We start from the raw sequence: 19260 nt of genomic DNA, 5'->3' as shown, positions 1-19260 counted from the left end.
TCTCCCTCTTTTTCTCTTTCTCTTCCTACACCCCTCTCTTCCTTTGAGGTAATGTCAAGCAGCTGTTCATATATGTTAGTGATGATTTCCATAAGCATGATGAACCTACCTGGGCCACTTAATATACTTAATTCAGTATATTTTCAGGGGACAAAAGAACCAATATATATATCTGTGAAGGTGATTGAAATTGATTGGTAATGCTGGATTAATACTGATTCAATTCTCAACACAAACAATTAAACAAACAAATAAATACAAAAACACAGACAGATCTAAGCCCAATCTGAGGATTGCATACATGATGTGCATGTGAACACACACATACAAGCGCACACATACATATAGATACACACGTTCTATAGTTACTGAATGAATTGACTTCCTGCATAAGCCATCTCACTTCATTATTGATATCCCAGAGCCACACCAGAAAGGAGGTTCTCCCATGAAATATTCACAATGGGAAGCTAAGCTCACAGTTAGCCTGCCATAGAAAAAAGGACTAAGTCCCTCTTTCAGCCCTCAGTGCATCTGAGGAAAATCGCAGGCAGATGTACTTAATGTACCACATAAAAAATGCAAATGTATTCAGATGTGCAGTGATACCCGATATACCTGCCACCCAGAACGAACAAAATCACACCACTCAATACCAATACACAGTATTCGGCACAATGAAACAGGCACTATTATCTTTTACAGTAGACTACATCTATATCTGTTTTTCAATATGAGAAAGAGAAAACTGCAGGGACCTGAAGACTGCTCTGTGTCCCCTATTCAAAGTTCACTTCTCTTGCTGTTTGTGTGTACATGAGAGTGTACATGAGTGTGTGTGTGTGTATATAGTGTAGTGTTAGTGTAGTGTTACTGTGTGTACCTCTGGATTTCTTTTGCTGTCAGTCCATATTTGTCCATGAAGTATTGACTGATGCCACCAAAAGGACTAAAATATAACTTGAAATTAAATAAATGTTGTAAAAATAAGAAACAACGGGTCTCAGTGGGATGAGACGCAATGTAGAGAATTCTTACTTAACCTACTGCATAGGTATATTCTTCAGAAATGAGGAAAGTTGTTGTTTTATTATTGAGTAGAGCTGGATGAGAACTGGGTCTAGATGTAGGATGAAAGCTCTTAGCCAGAGCTAAGCTATACTGACTGTAGAGTCTATAACTTTAGTGTTGAGTCAATCTACCAGAACTCATTTCAGATAGTCATTTTAATCCCATTTTTCGAATCAAAGTTGGGCCTTTGGGAACAGGTCAAAATCATAATGTTCAAATGCCCGGTGAGATATAAATTAACTCTCCACCAAAATGTAGGTGGAGCATTAGCAGCTGTGATGTGCTGTCTCTGACTTAAAAGGGGGAAAAACATGAAAACATGCCCATTGCTACATGCCATTACTGCACTGGTCACGGCACTGCAGTTAGGGACACGCTGACTCATGAATAATTCAGAGCTAAAAACCTGCACACGCGGCACCGAGAGCGGACCGTGCTTTGGAGGCTACCTGCAGACACTCCTGCTTCTTGTTCTGATCTCGGAGGAAACTCTTGCATGTCGTCTCCCCTCACTCCGACTTGCGCAGACAGATTTGTCTGTCTCTCACGCGCTATCTCACTCTCATCCCTTTCTCATTTCTCCCACCTGGTAATGGAGGTACCTCTGAATCATCTGAGGGGCTCAGGATTCCATTTGGTCTCCGTGTTCATTCATATCAATCTGCGCGTTTAGTACACAACCAAGCCGTATGCTGCCCACTTCATAGCATTTCTCATTTCGGAGTCTTCACCAGGATGAAAGCTCTGAGTTTGGAGAAAAGCCAAGCGCAGCACAGAGCTTATTAAATCAGCTGGAAGAAAATGAAATAATGATTGATGAATGCATTGTTGGTTTGGCGGTGGGCTCTATACAGTCACTTTAAGTATGGCATACAACCACCTCACAGGAACACATACATACACATGCACCCACACACACGTGCGCACACACACACACACACACACACACACACACACACACACACACACACACACACACACACACACACACACACACACACACACACACACACACACAGATACCATCTTTCACTCTCACTCTCACATACACTACCACACAGAGAAAAACACATTAAAATCCATTTTTAGATCAAGACTCAAATCCTTCCCCTCTCTCCTCCCCAGACATCCCCTTAAACCACATGCTTCCCCTTCAATCCTGTTTTTTTTCTTTTTTTTTCATTTTGCTCTAATCAGCACGGTGCAATACTCCAGCTGATTGAGAGCCTCTCTGTATTTTTTCACACATCTTTCTCCTGGCTATCTCACAGAAAATGCTTTTTTAGCCTCCGTCTCTTTGGAGGCGAGAGAAAAGGAGAGTGAATAAGAAAGAACACCCGAGGGATACCTCAGTATTAACCATCCAAACACATTAAAGGAAATTCTCAATTACTCACACACACACACACACACACACACACACACACACACACACACACACACACACACACACACACACACACACACACACACACACACACAGGCATCCACTGAGGCCTCTCTGCTTACTGAGATTCTTCCTCTGAAAGTGAGATGTAATTTGTCCCTGTTAGTTCCCCTCATTAATGTGCAGGTAATGTGTCCCCAGATGAATCGGATCTGGCCCTGATGTGGCTCTATAGCAGGCCGCATCTGGGCCGCATCTTGGCCGCATCTGGGCTGAATCTTGGCTGCATCCGACCCAGCCTCCGCAGCAGTCTGAATAGAGGAGGAATGCGTGAAGGGGAGCTTCTAGCTATGGCCCAAGCAGTGGAAATGGGATGACTCGGCATGAAGTTGAGACAGTGTGGCAGGGTCAGAGTGGCGGAGGCGGCGAGCAGCAGTGCCATTGTGTAGAGGTCACTGGCTTAATCACATCTGCATGGTGACAGCCCTCATCCTACAATGATGATCCATCTGTCCTTCCTGCGCCAATAAAACTTGAAGTAAGTGTATTGATTGCATGGCAAGAAGTTGGGCTGGGGAAATGGACTCGGACATCTCTGCTGAATAAAGGCATTCAGTGTCTCAGAACCAACCTGTCAGCAAGGGTTCTGCTGGTTCTGAGCCAAGACCTGGGTGACGACTTTGGCAGATTGTATCGATTGACTGTCCCTTCCAGATCATATTAGTTGACTATCAATTGCAGATTGTATTGACTGACTTTCCCTTGCAAATCTTATTGAAGGGCTTTCTCTTGCAGACTGTATACGGTTAGCCTGCTTACCAATTGTTCTGCACTGGGCAAATGTTAGGATGTCATTCAAATATCATTTATGGCAGTAGAAATAAAGAGTATTTGCCAGTAGCCTTGACCAGATGAGACTTCCCATTGTATTTATAATAATTGTTCACTGTTCAGGCCTGTTTTGCTCAGCAATATGGTGTCTTGATGGCAAGATTTGTAACGAATGTACGAATGTATGTTTAATCCAGTTGGTGGAAAACATTTGTCAGTACCTAATGAGAGAAGAAGCAGGTTTGAGGACCACTGTTCTAGGAAACCTAGACAGAGTGAACAAATAAACATATGTAAGACGGTGAGAAGGAGGTGAGATGGAGTGAAGGAACACCCTCTGGTATGAAATGACTTACAGGGCCTCTGATTTCAGTGAATGAGCAAGTTTGTCTCTGCCACCTCTTCAGATTGACTGGAACACCGCCCCTGAGGCCAGTGTTGTCCACACAGAGATAGATTAATGTCTACTCTGATCGTTAGAAAGTGCCTAAACTGCACTTCAAGAACGACTGTGTCAATGTGTCGATGGCTCTGAATACACATCGGATACAAGGTGACCTTTAGGGTGAAACACTGTGTATATTCATGTTCAGGCCCTACCGCTATGCTTCTTAACATTGGAAATACAAGATTTTTGTTTTAGCTTTAAAAATACTCTGGCATTAACATCCACTGTAACATTTTTGGGATACTGGCTGAAGTGTGCCAAATTAATTGGAAAATGTCAATAACTACTTACAAGCGTTTCCTGACTGTCACATTCTAACCACTTACTGCTGGCCTGAAGAAAACAAATCAAAATAATGCTGAAATGGCTTTTAACAGTGTGCATCAAATGTATTGGTTGTTGGGTAGACTCTAACCCAAGAACACCACTAGTCACTGGACCCTCAGAGAGATGTGTGAAATGTAATAAGTGAGTGGTTTTCTAATTAATCTGGTCTTGCATGAGTCATTTCAGAGAAACACTTGTAATTGCTGTTGAAGCTTTTTTTCTTTCCTTTGCGCGAACCAGCCCCTAGCAGTCGCTCAACATCAGGCAGATGATAATTACTGGGGTGCCCGAGTCCCTATGGTATGTGAGCATCACTCTTTCTTGGGCGCTGCTTTCCGGACTGAGCCGGTGCTTCATAAAAGTCGGCAGTCTGCACGCACGGCTGCAGTAAGATAATTAGCCGTGTCGCCAAGGGCTCTGTGGGGACTTGAGCGCCGAACATATGACTGTGAGTGCAAACCCATCCGAGAGGTGCTGATATGGTCGCATAGGTGGCAAATAAACCGGCACCACCTAGCACATTACGTTCTAACTAAGTTATAGGCACATGGGGTTGTAGGAACAGAATGCACCCCTAAAAACCATGCACGAATATCAGACATGTGCTGGATAACATCCAGTGTTAAGCCATTTGCTGAAAGAGGTGATTTACATATTTGTCCAACGCGCAGAAATCACTTAATGGATGACATAACCCAAATCAAAAGCCCTGGTTCAGCCAACGATGTTCTGGAGCACTCGGTGTGCTGAGCATCTCTTTGCACACGGAGGGGGAAGACCCGCAACCAGGTGGGAATCCTCGCATCAGGAAGCGCAAGAGCGACAGACAGCAGGGCTTAGAGAATGATGCAGATTTTATGGCCACTGCGCCACCCTTAGGAGTGCGGAGGGATAGTAGGCATTGCAGGCGTTTAAAAGCGCGGTTTGGGCGCACGGGGGGAACAGTGAGAATCGGAGCCTGCATGAGTAAAAGTTCGCTCGGGATTTTCTAGCGCATCCACGGGGATAGTTATCAACAACATGGCAAACAAAGGACAGCACCCTCCATACCTTCATCTGGCGGAGCTCACGGCCTCCCAGTTTCTGGACATTTGGAATCACTTCGACACGGATGGTGAGTGCAGGATACAAAGTTATCCAAAGGATCGTTTCCCATTACGCACGTCAATTTTCTTGAGCGTGTGTGAGTAAAACACAGCAAAACTGTATGTTTAGCCAAAAAGGAAAGGAATGAAGAGACGCAGTCCATTTGGGTTGTCCCGAGACTTTTGGAAAGTATTTTTCTAAGTATTGCAGTTGATTTCAAATCCATTGGGAAGGAATCGTTTGGTTTCTATGCTCTTAATTAGCTCTTCGTATAGCTTAACGGCATTGTTATGAACAAACATCACAACTCTGGGATACTTAATACTTATACTTAAGAATGATGAACACGTGTCTAAACCATGTTTTATTGAAGGGGCAGGGTGAAAAACATTATGACATCCGAGCGTTAAGCCTCAGTACTGAGGTTAAATGTTTGTATGGAGAATAAAGCTGAAATAAAATCACGAATATATCCAGGAAGTTTAGGCTACTGAACTGCACCGTTTTTATTTGCAGGCGCTTCAGGTATTAATAGTGAGACACTTGAAAGAATAATGTACGCAAAAGTATTTGTACAATTGTAGTGGTGAAAAGTCAACCACAAAAGAGAGCATCGACACTAAGGAGTCATGGGTGTGTCAACCCGATGCCTGTTTTCTCTTCATCCCGAACGATAGCGTTTCTCTGAACGAAATCAGGAGTATAAATAATAAGCGTGAGTGAGTTACAGTTTACAACACTTTTGACAGTTTTATGATTGATATTGATTATTTGTCGTAGAGTTTAATACGCTGAAACAAGGGTTAACAATGTCTTTCTTTAATTTATTTGCATGCATGTTTTCGGCTTGAAGACGCAGTCTCCGTGATAAACAGAATGATTTTGGTCAAGTTTTTCGTATTTTTAGAAGGCCACAACTGTATGAGAATTGGAAACCTTACTTCTTTCCTTTGTGACTATTGTGTGTTTGCTTAGGGACAATTTGTCAGAATCCCAATGACTCGCCACGTTTTTGTTTTCGGCGCATGGATGACTGCCACACTTCAAGATCTTTACATTCGCTTGACTGTTCCAGCGTGTAAAACGGATGGCTAGTTTATTTGGATAGAACATGGTGAGGATTTATGCCATCAGATCATACTTATAATAAGAGGGTTTGGTTTAAAACTTGCGAGGTTTAGACTTTTTTCCATGCACTTGCGACTAGTTGGAGTTAAAAGAGTTTGCTGCGGTGTGTCATCAATTGGATATTTAAATAATACTTTTATGAAACAAAGTGCGGAGACATGAGCTTCATATTGGGCCTCAACACTTGTGAAATATAATGGTTCCTGTAGCTAGAAGCAATACGCTTTCATCTGGAATTATATAGTGTAACACTGTTAGTCCACAGTGAGGATATAGGATATAGTGCACCTATTGGCTGCGGACTCATTGCGACGGCTCTGTCCCATCGCATCTATAGGCTATGAGTTGGCGTTACAGAGCCATTCCTTTCCTCAAACATCCATTTCAGGTTTCGAACAACATTGTAGATATTCAGTGATGGGAACGCTGATGTGAATGATGTGACAATGATGGCATGAATAATAAAGACATGGAGAGTCAATCTCAAGCATATCATTTGTCCCACATAAGGTAGTGTTACTTTTGTAGATCCTGAGTAAATCATTTTTCCTATAGACTACTTCAGTACAAGAGGCTAAAGCATAGTGCGCGGGATTTTCAAACAGAGGAAAAATCCCCGTACGAATGGAAACGTCCCGAACATCTTGAAAATCTCCAGGCACTATGACAGTGTTGAGTGACAATGACAGTGACAGTAAGGGACGCATCCATACATTGATGGATCTGATCACAGGTGTACGTCAGCAATTTCCCTCAAAGAAGGTGTTATGCTGTGGCTTTAAAGCAGCAAGTTAATATATTCTGTTTTAAGAAATAGCAGCGCTCGGACTAGTTTGCGAGAGTGAGGTTGTCATACTAGCCAAATTGGCGTATGCTATGCTGGAGATATATATTGGTTTAGACCTAAAACTGTCCTGAGTATTCCAGTCTATATGAATAATGGTACTCTATGCCTATACGTCACTGGAATTAAACAGATGTATTGCTTAAAAGTAGGTCAGGACAAATATGGCCAGTTGGTTGGATCCAGCTGGCATGGAACATTTAAAGAGATCAGACCATGTAGATCACAACAGAATAGATAACAGGGTTGAATGTGTGTACTTAAACTATTACCAGTAGTTAAGATCTTAAGCGTAGTATCCAGGGCTGGCATTTTCGTTTGTAATATTGAGCCCAGCTGTATTACTTTGACACTTCTTTCCCCAAAAAAGATAATGAGTATTACTATGATGGACAATACTGTATATCTAAATAAATATACATTCAAATCGTATGTGCATTTCAAATTAATGGTAGCCTAATTAACTTTGTTATTGTGTGAATGAGTTGATATATTCAGATTCATTCACAAAATGTAATCATCTAAGGTATTTAGATTAATGGGGTGAACTAAATACTTCCAGAACTTCTTTGAATAAAAGATTCAGTAATAGTACCAGTGTCCAGAATAATCAATGGAGAATAAACCATGTATCATGTCATTCCAGTAATCGTCAAGGTAAAGTGAAGGGTTAAAACTCAGTGGCCTGTAACCCATTCATGTCTCAACTAAAAACTAAACAAAAGAGCAGGAAGAAGGCCCCAACCCCTATCATCATCCGAGGGGAGGAGGTGGAGGCGGTGGACAATTACAAGTTCCTGGGTGTATATATTAATAACAAACTGGACTGGACTGACAACACCGAGGCCCTTTACAGGGAGGGGCAGAGCGCCTTGTTCTTCCTGAGGCAGCTCAGGTCCTTTAAAGTTTGCAATAGGCTGCTGCAGATGTCCTCTTTTTTTGACGTGACGTGTTGGGGGGGTAACATCAACACCAGGGAGGCAAACAAATTAAACAAGCTTGTAAAGAAGGCTGGCTCCGTGGTGGGAGTTAAACTTTATAAACTGGAGGCAGTTGCGGAGGAGAGGATGAGGAGGAAGCTGGACGCTATCCTGAGGAACCCCTCCCATCCCCTCTATGACGATCTACTGCAGATGGGGAGTACGTTCAGCCACAGACTGATCCCTCCTCGGCACACCACAAAGCGCCTTGGCCAGCCCTTCGTGCCAGTAGCCATTAGACTTTACAACCAAACCAATCAAACATAAGTTTTATATAATATTTATATAATTTGTCTATAATTTGCTATTTTGTCTATTTATTTTATCTATTTATTTATTTTATTTCTTATTCAAATTTGTATTTTTTTTTTTTATGATAATGTATATAGATAATTGATTACTATTCCTACTACCCTGCTGCTTTGGCAATTGAATTACAAAAGTTTATCCTATCCTATCGTAATGTGCTACTCTTTAGTCTTGGGATTGTAAACACAACAAAGGGATGCTGATGAAATTCCATCTGTTCTTGACACAGGCAGGTTGCATGTTCTTGATAGCAATCGTTTTTGAAGGTTTCCGGATAACAACATCCATGATGTCCTCCTTATTGTAAATACCAGCCTAAAAGTTTTTTCTTCAATTATGTGTTTCTTGCTGTTTTTGAATGGCAGTTGGGTCCAGAGGCAAATTGACTAACCGAAATAATTAACTGAAAGACCTTACATAGCTGGTGGGAACTAAATAGCAAATAGAATGACATTTGTACCACCACCCCAACCCCCAAACTGTATCTGCATAGCATTTTATAATTGTTTTTTGAGCAATAGCATGTTTTCCATTATGACACATTGGGATAAATTATATATGTGTAGGCACAACATATGCATACAGCACATTCACGAACACCGTGTCTGAGAGAGAGAGAGACAATGAGGGAAAGAAACAGAGAAATGTGTACACAAATACAAACTCTCCTGTGCACAAACACAAAGCCAATGTCCTGGCATGGGACATTACCCACAGATGGTAATATCTGTGAAATTGGGCCGGCAACACCAGTTCCATTTTTCTAAAGCAGTGTCAGGCTTCATGATTCTCCTCTCATCTCTCCCTAAAATAAATGAGACTCCAATTAAAAGCAGAAAAAAAGAGCAAGAGAATGTTGAAAGCAGTTTGGCATGAACAGCCGTCCAGAGTTTTAATTAAGATGTTACCCAATTCTTGGGTGGCCGCCAGCAAGCCCTTGTCAAGTCATTGAGTTAGCCAGCTTTGCACAGGCTGAGAGACACAATCCAAACAAGCCAGCTACTTAGCTTGTCACTCGAACACTTCTCAGTCAGAAGGATGTTCGGAGAACTTGTGCTAAGGGCCCAGGAAGACAGATGGCCAGGTAGACAGATTTGGGGAGCAAGTAGAATGCATTGAAGTGTCAAGGAAGCTTTGAGGTGTCTACTGTATGTGACTTTATTCACTTCTATCGCAGGTAATGGGTACATTGAAGGTAAGGAGCTGGAGAACTTCTTCAGAGAACTGGAGGTTGCACGAAGAGGAGCTGGTGTGGTAAGCAAATACAAGTTACAAGTTACAAGTTACAAGACTTTTATTGACAGATGCACAAAAATGACACAGGATCAGACTGGGCACTGAAATAACACACTAATGTGCTATGTTCTGACGTTCTGATGGTAAATATTGGTGTCCGTTGTTGTCTTATTTCTCATTAATAAGTGTACAAACTAACCCTGTTCGCAGTCAGGAACCATACAGCAGTGCAGTCTGAATAGTAATTTTCCTCCTGTCTGTATAACTTTGTTTCTGCTGTTGAATAATTGGCCTTGTGAAATGGAGTAAGATATTGTTGGCTGTTTAATTGGCATTTACTGCCTCAAGAGCAGAAATCAGTGGGGTGTTTACTTTAATTAACACAAAAAGTAAAGTTGGTTGACGATTACTCAGAGTAGAGAATGAACAGGGCAAAACAACAAAACTCTCAGAGAAATATCAAGCGTTAAAGAAATTCTAAATCGACTGGACAGTTTTGAAGTAAATTAGCTAGAGCTCGCCATAAAGGTCACAAGGGTTCTTTTTCTGACACCAATTCATGTACTTCTCAGGGGATCAAATAATGAAGCATGGCATATAGGACCATTTAGGTGTAACCTTCCCTTCTTGTCATGTCTGAAAAATTATGAAAAATGAATGAAAAATGAAAAGCCTACAAAAATGCACTGGCATGATTAAATGTATTGCCATAACCTGTAATGGGTTCTAGATGAATTGGGTAAAATGGAACTGCGGGAAATTATTCACACGGATGATTAAAGCAGCTCCTCCTTTTTAAGGGGGCTGTCTGTCATGTTGTTTATGCACAAGTTAATGTGGCACTCCTGACAGGCCTGCGAGATATTTCAGCCAAGCAAATGGCAACAGCATCTGAAGAGCCTAAGACCATTCCTTCCAATTTTAAAATGAAAAAAAAGTCAAGCAGCAGAAGAAGACATCCCCAGACAGTTGTGCTCAGACAGATGGCTTGAAATGCTTTATTTTAGGATGAGAGCTGCAAATCATATTCTCCCAAGCCCTGTGTGTAAAACAAAGACATATGAGAGATGTGTGTGCCCTGTAGCTGCAAGTGCTGTGCGGTCAGATACCCTACCCTACAGTAGTTATGCAAAGGGCTTGTGTTTCGGTGGGGGGTAGACTCTGCCTAGAGTTATTTGCTGTTGTCTGTTCAGCAGCATGCAATTTGTTGTGCACTGCCACTGTTTGTTGGTGTTTCAGTCATCCATGAAGTAAACTCGTCTTCTTGGCTGCATGTTTTTAGGACCCAACAAACGTTTCTTTCAGAGAGAAGATGAAAGAGTTCATGACGAAATTTGACAAGAACAAAGATGGGAGAATTGAGATGTCAGAGGTGAGATGTGTGAGAGTTTATTATGTTATATATAATCTCTTCTCCTGCAGCAGGAAGGTCAACCTTGTTTGTATTTGGTCTACAAAGAACAGAACCCAAATCCCTCAGTGAACCCCCCCCCCCCCCATACCTGCCGCTGCCAGTTGTGCTCTAGATGAAGATGTAAAACCTGTAAAACTCGCTCTCTCCTTTCTCTCTCCCTCTACCTCTCTCTCTATCTCTCTCTCTCTCTCTCTCTCTCTCTCTCTCTCTCTCTTTTTCTCTCTCTCTCTCTCTCTCTCTCTCCTTGTCTCCTCCAGTTGGCTCAGATCCTGCCCACAGAAGAGAACTTCCTGCTCTGTTTCCGGACGTTTGTCGGTTCCAGCGCTGAATTCATGGCTGTGAGTAGAGAAATGTGCCCATGTACCATAACAGATTAACCATGCACCAGGTATCACAAGAACACATGAACGAAAACAAAGCTTACAATTTGTGGTAGCGTGAATATGCTCTAACAATCATGACACAACTACATAGTCTTTATGCTAAGTCAAAATCAAAACATTACAGCACAGTAGCAAATGTGCCATTACACCAGATAAACAGATATCACATGCTCCTTTGGAGTGTGTTATAACATATATATTACTTTTGCCTGCATGCTGTACAGAGGACTTATTGCATCAATTGCAAATGCAATTGCATCAGAAGAACTGGTTATCAATGTATCTCTGTACAGAACACTACGTCATCACACACCAAAACTCCACAAACTAAAAGTTGCTAAGGTCAAAGCAGTGGGGGATCAGAGTATTGAGGTCAGAGACTTGCTGACATCACAGACTTCCATGGGCATGACTTCCCACTGTTCAGTGCTACCCGAAAAACCTTTGCCTCCTGGAGCAGGAGATTCCTTCTCCCACAGATGTTGACGTTTTTATCCTCCTAAATCTCTGTGCAGCCTCAAAGTGTTTGATTTTCTGTAATGGGGATTCGCTGGCTATCTGCGGCATGTTGTCAAACTGAGGGGAGAGAGAAAAAAGTGTGATGGGAGAGCGAGGGAAGACTCTTAATCATCCAGCACTACTTGGCAAGCCTCTTAAAAGGATAGAATGAGGAAGTACAAACTTCTATTTTCAGAGTCATATATTATAGATGTGCTTCTGTAATTCTCCACAGACCTGGAGAGGCAGGGCATCTATCTTTGATAAGAGCCTTTGCTGGAAACAGGGATGGCTGCTAGATTAAAACATTAATTAAATTGCATTTCTCATTCCTTGTCTTCTCACAATGTGTAGCAAGGGCCAATTGGAAAATGTTAAAAAGTGTAATGAAAAGTCTAGTGTGATTACAGGGGGGCAAACCTGATGATTAAGGAATAAACAAATTTGAAACGATTTCCTCTCGCTCTGTTCCTCTGCCTATCAAAGATTCTCGTTCTATCTCATTTTCTTCTCCTCTCTCCCTCCCCCATCCACTTCTAACACACCTCTCCACTTCACCATCCTCCTGGGTGTCTGTATGCACATTCTGTCCCATCAATGCCATCTTGTCAGATGAAAAAAAAAACCTTCTCCTCATATTTCTCGCATAGCGGGGAACGGTTTGCGACTTCAAACTACATTTGAATAACAATTGCACAGCCATATTCATGATTATCACAATTATTATTTTACTCTGTTTCTATACATAGGCCTGGCGAAGGTACGATACAGATCGCAGTGGCTACATTGAAGCAAATGAACTGAAGGTGAGAATTTTAACATAACTTCTGTGGGTGGCAATATGTATAATACAGACTACAGGCAGTAGTTTGTTGTTCTTAAGCATTATTTCTAGCCAAATGAGTCTGTAGAAAGGGATAACAGTAAATCCAATCAGAAATCTGATGTTAGTCATATGTTACCCTCAGCAGTGACAGTCCAGAATGAGAGTGCTTTGTACATATAGCACATACTTTAACAGTCTACATTTCAGCACCATTGACTACCCCTTTTCTTATTCTTTGTAGCGTGAAATGATGAAATATGCCCTTGTTCGTAGTGAACAAAGAGACTGACAAATAGTCTTTAGCACATTTAATCAATCAACCCTTCATACCCTTCCTTTCCACCTAGCCTCCGCTAAATCAGGACACTCTGTGCTGATGTTGTGAGGCAGACAGAAGCCATGTAAATGATTCATGTTTTCACTGCCAGTGGAAGAGAACCTCACAAATGACTCCATCTGGATATGTACAGGAATGCTACAGGAAGCTCTTAGCAGGATCCCTCTTCCTACCCCCTATACCCTTCTACACAAGATAGTATGCAGCGGCACACATATTATGCAGTTGCGACCTTTCAGGGCTATTGTCAAAAAAAAGCATGACGCTTTTGAGCAGCAGAGAGGGAAAAAAAACTAAATTCAGTCGGTTGCTGCCGGGACTAACAGAGTGACCCAAGTCAAATTGCTCTAATGAATGTACTGTTGCTTGGCGCAAGGTCATGTTCACATTACTAGCTGAAATAAACAGTAGCACAGTAGCGCATGCACTAAAGTGACAAAGATAAATCTCAACAGCAGTTACATGTGGAGTCTTTTATTTCTTCTCTTTACACAGGGCTTCCTCTCAGACTTGCTGAAGAAGGCAAACAGACACTATGATGACCAGAAGCTGCACGAGTACACACAGACAATAGTAAGCCTCTCTAAACCTCACCTTAACACATCGTGTTGAACTCCACAAACACAATGAGACATGTCTGTCTCCGCCACCTCCAGGAGACCATTTGGTTCCATAAAAAAAGTTTCTCAGAATAAACTCCACTTTAGGAGACATTATGCAAGTTCCTCATGGGTTATTCATGAACAGCAGGCCATTCCACCTCAGAAATTTCAAGGTTGAACCAGTATTATCATTCCAATGTGGTCCAGAAAAACCCACATCAGTTCCCAGGCCACTGCACTTTGCTTGCAGGCTGTTATGGTCCGTATGGAGCAGCAAATTATAGATGGGGGGTTGAAGTACAGTGCACAAAGGTACTTATTATATTTAAGTGGCATATAATTTCATAAGGTCCATGGCAGAGCAGGGAGCTGCAAGCCCTAGCGCTGGTGGCTCCAGCGTGGACAAATGGACAAAGGCGCACTATGACCTGCGGGCTGTTTGCTCCCAGCCCAGCTGTGCCTAGCATATGGCTACTCCTCAAGGCCAGCAACTTGACCTGCAACTTGAGAAACTTGACTAATCCAGTTGCATAACTGCAGATGCATTAAAACTATTTTAAATGTCTGTCATGCAAAAACAAAATGCACAAAAACACAAAAATGAGAAACCCACAGCGTTGCACAACTATAGGATGGCCAGCAATGAATGTTTGAAGGAACAACACTAATGAGTAAAGATACAGTAATCAAGTGTTGGATGCACTTACTGAATGGACAGCGCATTGGTGTGAAAAGACTAATGTTGTTTCAAGTGCAGTAACCAGTATACTGTATGTAAGACTTACTGAGGCAGGAAACAACATTGAAGCCTAAAGGCTGGCTGAGGCCACACGGCTCATGAGCAAACTGCGGTTACGTGTTTGTTTACTGAGAAATAAGGGCCTATTGTTTACTGAATTTGGATGGTATGAGTAATATTACGGAATTCCAAAAGTCTGATGTGTAGAGATATTGCCTGAGATGTGTTGTACATATTCTGTAATTGAACATTTGACCTTATTTAGGTCAAAAGAATTACCAATTATCTGTCTATATCCAACTCAGGGGCAGGCCAAATATGGTTTATAACCAAGTGTTATACAAGCACTGGAGAAAACCGTTCATGCATGAAGACCCTTATTAATGAAGCATCACTGAAAAAGTTCCTCTGGCCAAAATGGCATAAAAACTTTAGTGGAAAATGCACACATGCAGTCAACTATGCACATCCACAAATGACCACAGTGTCATGGTGCTTGAAGGATGCCTTCTATGGCCTAGTCTTTGCTTTTCTTTCTCTTCTGCTCATTCAGTGATGCTGTTCTAAGTTTAAGAGACATGAAGTGAAATGTTTGGGTACATTCATCATTAACATACTTAGTATCCATTTCTCTCTCTTTTATCTCCCTCTCTCTATTGTTTTAAAATCTTCTGTGCTCTGTACTTTTGTACCTCATATCTCTCTTCTTGTCTGTCATGCCCTCCCATTTCTTTCTTTTATTGTCTCTTTTTTTCTTTCGTCTCCCCTAGCTCAAGATGTTCGACCTGAATGGAGATGGAAAGCTTGGTCTCTCTGAAATGGCAAGGTATTCTGTTTTGAGAAACTCTACACAGAGTAACTGGACACTCTTTACTTTAAGTGATCTTTGATACAATGTAGTAAATTAATTCATGAAGTAAGGGTATTTGTACAATGTTCTTTTCATGTAAATATACTGTAAATAGTACATTTTAATCACATTGTGAAGTGATTTACTTCTATACAAAATGTAGTTTAGTTTTTTGAGGAACTCTTCACCAAGAAACTTTTCACAGTGTAAGCCACATAAGTTAGCCAAAGTATTTTATTCTGGCACAAATGCCTTGAATAACTGACTTAAACTGTCAAAAAACTGACATAACTGTTCATTTCTCTTGTCTTCAGGCTTCTACCTGTCCAAGAAAACTTCTTACTGAAGTTCGAGGTATTTCTCATGATAATAATTCAAAACACATATTAAATATGCGTTATACAGTATGTGTGTGTGCGTGTTTATGTCTATTTAATTCTACTTGTACAATGGGTAACAAGGAGATGCATTCCATTGTTAATTACACAGTGATGGTTTGATTATGTGTATGTATTTTGCAGGGCATTAAACTGACCTCTGAGCAATTCAATGCCATCTTCACATACTACGACAAGGTACGCATAACAAAAGGTGACAATCACACTGAGAGTTAAGGCTGCAGTGTGTTAATGAAAGACACCATTCTGAATAACAAGCCCTATCCACAGCAGGTGAGGCAAATCCTGGTGTCCACCCAGAATTAATGGGCGGATGTAAGGGATTTGATGTCTAATTTCCCTTTGCCCTGAATGGCGTGTGTATGCAAACGAGGGGTGTTTCCACCCACCTGCACATGGAAATAAATGGCTGCTCTGCACCTGTTCTTGTCCTTGGCGCCCTCATTTCAGCGGGGCTAACTCAGTCATTTGGGTGGCAATTGGTCCATGATAAACACATACCCAAAATGCAAAACTGATGGCATGCTACCTAACAACATCAAGCCATCCATGTTTCGTGGAGTGTTTGTTATACAAAACAAACTGAACATATTGCCAATCATTTTTGTCTTAGTAATTCACATTCATTGCTTTGTGTCAAGACAAATAGGATCTAGCAATTGAAAACTCAAGCCTGACAAGGATCATTGTCATTTTTCAAAGTACTTATTTTTCTTCCATCTGGAAGGAAAATATGAGAGAACTCAAATAATCTATGACAATTTCATTTTGGAAGCAAACTAACAATGTGCAATTAAGGAAAGTGTCCAAACACAATCAAAATGAAAGTCTCAACTGTGAATGAAATTGGTCATTTAAAAACGAATCCTAAAACAAAATTGGAATTTTGCCTTAGCATCTCGCCTAATTTTTAAATGTATTTCCCTTTGGTCGCTCTATCTAGCACCATACATTGTTGCCAGCTCACTGGTAGCCAATATAACAGAAGTTTAAAAAGGTAAACACAAAAGTTTTGAACAGATCGTGGCCAGAATTAGAATTTTAAAGGGAAAGTTTAACCCAAGTAACAACCTCTTTGAATCAACCCTGTGTGCATGTTGTGGACTTGCTGTGATCATGGGGACAGAATCTTAATTATAAATGAACTGCAAACAGTGTACACATGATGTGTGTCAAACGCTACCATTTACAGGCATAATTATTTCAGCATTTCTCTCAACCCCCCTCTAAAACCAACTCTGCAACTATCTGCTGTCACCACTACCGAATCATGGGTTTAAAAAAATGATAGCAAGCAATTTTGATTTACAGCAGGTCAACTGAGCACTAACAAGGCTTACAGTGCCAGAAATAAAATGTGCAGAGTGTTGAAAAACACACAAAAAAGCACAATGCGTGATGGCACGCACACTAAAAAGTAGCACTGGCAATCTCTGGTCCCCTTCGTCACTCCATTTAGTAATATGTTGTTATTTTGTTTCAGCAGAGCCCTGATTAAGAGTGATTCTAAACATGAATGTCTTTTTTTTTGATAGGATGGCAATGGCTACATTGATGAGCAGGAGCTTGAGGCTCTTCTGAAAGACCTGTATGAGAAGAACAAAAAGGTAAGCTGGTAGGCAGGATTTAAAGAGTGAATTGTTTCCAAAAGCCCTGTATATTATTATCTCATATCATAAAAGATCAAGGGGAATGACTGAGGCTGCACTGTGCTGTGCTTGAAATGGAGGATAAGTTCTGTATTATTTACATGACAATGTCTATTTCTCATAATTCCACAGGAGGTGGATACTAAGAACCTCACTGGCTACAAGAAGAGCATCATGGCGCTTGCCGATGGTGGCAAGCTGTACCGCACAGAGCTGGAGATCGTCCTATGTCGGGAGCCCATGCTGTGAACCCACTCCACTTCCTCCTCCTGTTGACCCTTGACCCATGACCCTTTCAGACATGACCGTCTTCTCACCCACTTCCAGCTGCCTGACGACTGTAACCATGTGCATGTTCCGGGCACTCCCCTCCATTATTTTTGAATGAATGTGCACAGAGAAGCACAAATAGCAAGTCCTTCCCTCTCCCATCACCTCTCTTCAAACCTTTCAGGTGCAGATTTGACCCGGCTATGACTTCGCCTCTGTTACATTTTTAAACTATAATGAATGAATCTTACTGACTAAAAAATCTCAACAGATTTAATGGTTTGGAGAAAAAAAATTGCAAGATTATTATATGATAGGTGACTTTAACATTGCCTGGTTTAGAGTTTCTCCCTCTAGTTTGTTTGTTATGGCCTTCATTCCCCTTTGGTCACCTCTAGATTTGATCCTGTCTCTCTTCCTGATTTCACTCGTTTCCTGTTTATGTTCTGGGGTTTTGCTGGCGGTTTTATGGCTGATACTGTTAGAGGGTGTTACAGAACTAAAAGATACAGTATGTGATGATATGTATGCTCAGTTTGATGTATTTATTTGGGAAATAAATAAATAAATGAATGGCTTCTTACCATATATTCTATATGGAGTCACATGATATACAGACTCTCTCTCTCTCTTTCTCGAAATGTTAAAACACTTTCAGAACAGAACACAGGCCGTCCATACATCAGACCTAGTGAATTTCTGCCAAAAGACTTCATACTGCCAGTCAAAGGTCCTAATTTCTTGCAGGTGCTTTTAAATCAAGCTAAATAATTAAAGAGAAAGAATTCCTCCTTACAAAACAGAGCTTGTAGAAGTTCTTATCAATTAATCATCAGGACTTCAATATTTCATAAAAAGTCAGATTTTTGGTCAAAATGTAAGACCTTTTCTTGAGGTTTATGTTGAAATAAACCAAGACGGCCTAATTCTGCATAGATTGATATAAATAAATGAAAATCGTGATCAATCTTCCTTGCATAAAAAAAAACTAAAAGTAATCAGCCAAGGATGTCAACATCAATGATATAATTTATATAACTGTAATTGACTGGAATAGATGTAAATCAGTACATGGCATTTGACAATGACTATGAATGTGATGTTGGTGTTCCATCTTATCTTTCCTGACTGTTGAAAATGGCAAACACTCAAGTCATGCAGAGGAAGAAGACGAAGTATTTGCATTCTTCGAGGGAGTGTTGAAAACACATTTCTCTTTTTAAGGAAAGTCTTTCAAAAAGGAAGAGTGATTTTATATAATACTGGCTGAAATGTCAGTGGTCTAAAAGGACTGTTACCATGAACTGCAGCGTAAATAATAATAGCCTTACATCTGTCAGACATTTCTGAGAGGTAATGCCTGCCTTGTTCAAAGACGAACAGGAGAAACCCGTCACATATGAAAATACTGCTAATGATTTATTCATGAATGAGAATCCTGCTGTTTTATTAATAACATCATTAAATATAGCTCAAGTGAATTAAATAAGTAATTCAGAGATGAGTTCCCTACCCACCCACAGACCCAGCACCTTGCTGTCAGAGAATCATAAAAAATCTCATGTGCATTCAGGTGGGAAAATAAAACATGGAGTTCTTATAGACAGTATTACCACTTCTAAACATGCTACAAAATAAGTGACATAG

General features: G+C 40.9%; 1 protein-coding gene across 2 annotated transcripts; it reads left to right on the top strand.

Annotated features, from left to right (window-relative positions):
• Positions 1 to 5057: 5057 nt before the first annotated feature.
• Positions 5058 to 17592, top strand: calb2a (calbindin 2a; the record flags this gene model as incomplete). Of its 2 annotated transcripts, none has more annotated exons than XM_080841585.1 (11): positions 5058 to 5178; positions 9589 to 9665; positions 10930 to 11019; positions 11319 to 11399; positions 12692 to 12748; positions 13601 to 13678; positions 15217 to 15272; positions 15611 to 15650; positions 15818 to 15871; positions 17230 to 17289; positions 17476 to 17592. In XM_080841585.1, the coding sequence occupies exons 1-11, from the start codon at positions 5085 to 5087 to the stop codon at positions 17590 to 17592; spliced, it is 804 nt and encodes a 267-aa protein (XP_080697711.1). In that variant the 5' UTR covers positions 5058 to 5084. The 2 variants fall into 2 exon arrangements, with proteins under 2 accessions (XP_080697711.1, XP_080697710.1); XM_080841584.1 differs by having other exon boundaries at positions 17230 to 17301.
• Between the last annotated feature and the right edge of the window lie 1668 nt (positions 17593 to 19260).

Source organism: Sprattus sprattus, assembly GCF_963457725.1.
Source record: "Sprattus sprattus genome assembly, chromosome: 7".
NCBI classification, from domain to species: Eukaryota; Metazoa; Chordata; class Actinopteri; order Clupeiformes; family Clupeidae; genus Sprattus; species Sprattus sprattus.
The sequence above is the reverse complement of the archived record's forward strand: the minus strand, read 5'-3'. Positions and strand labels throughout refer to the sequence as shown.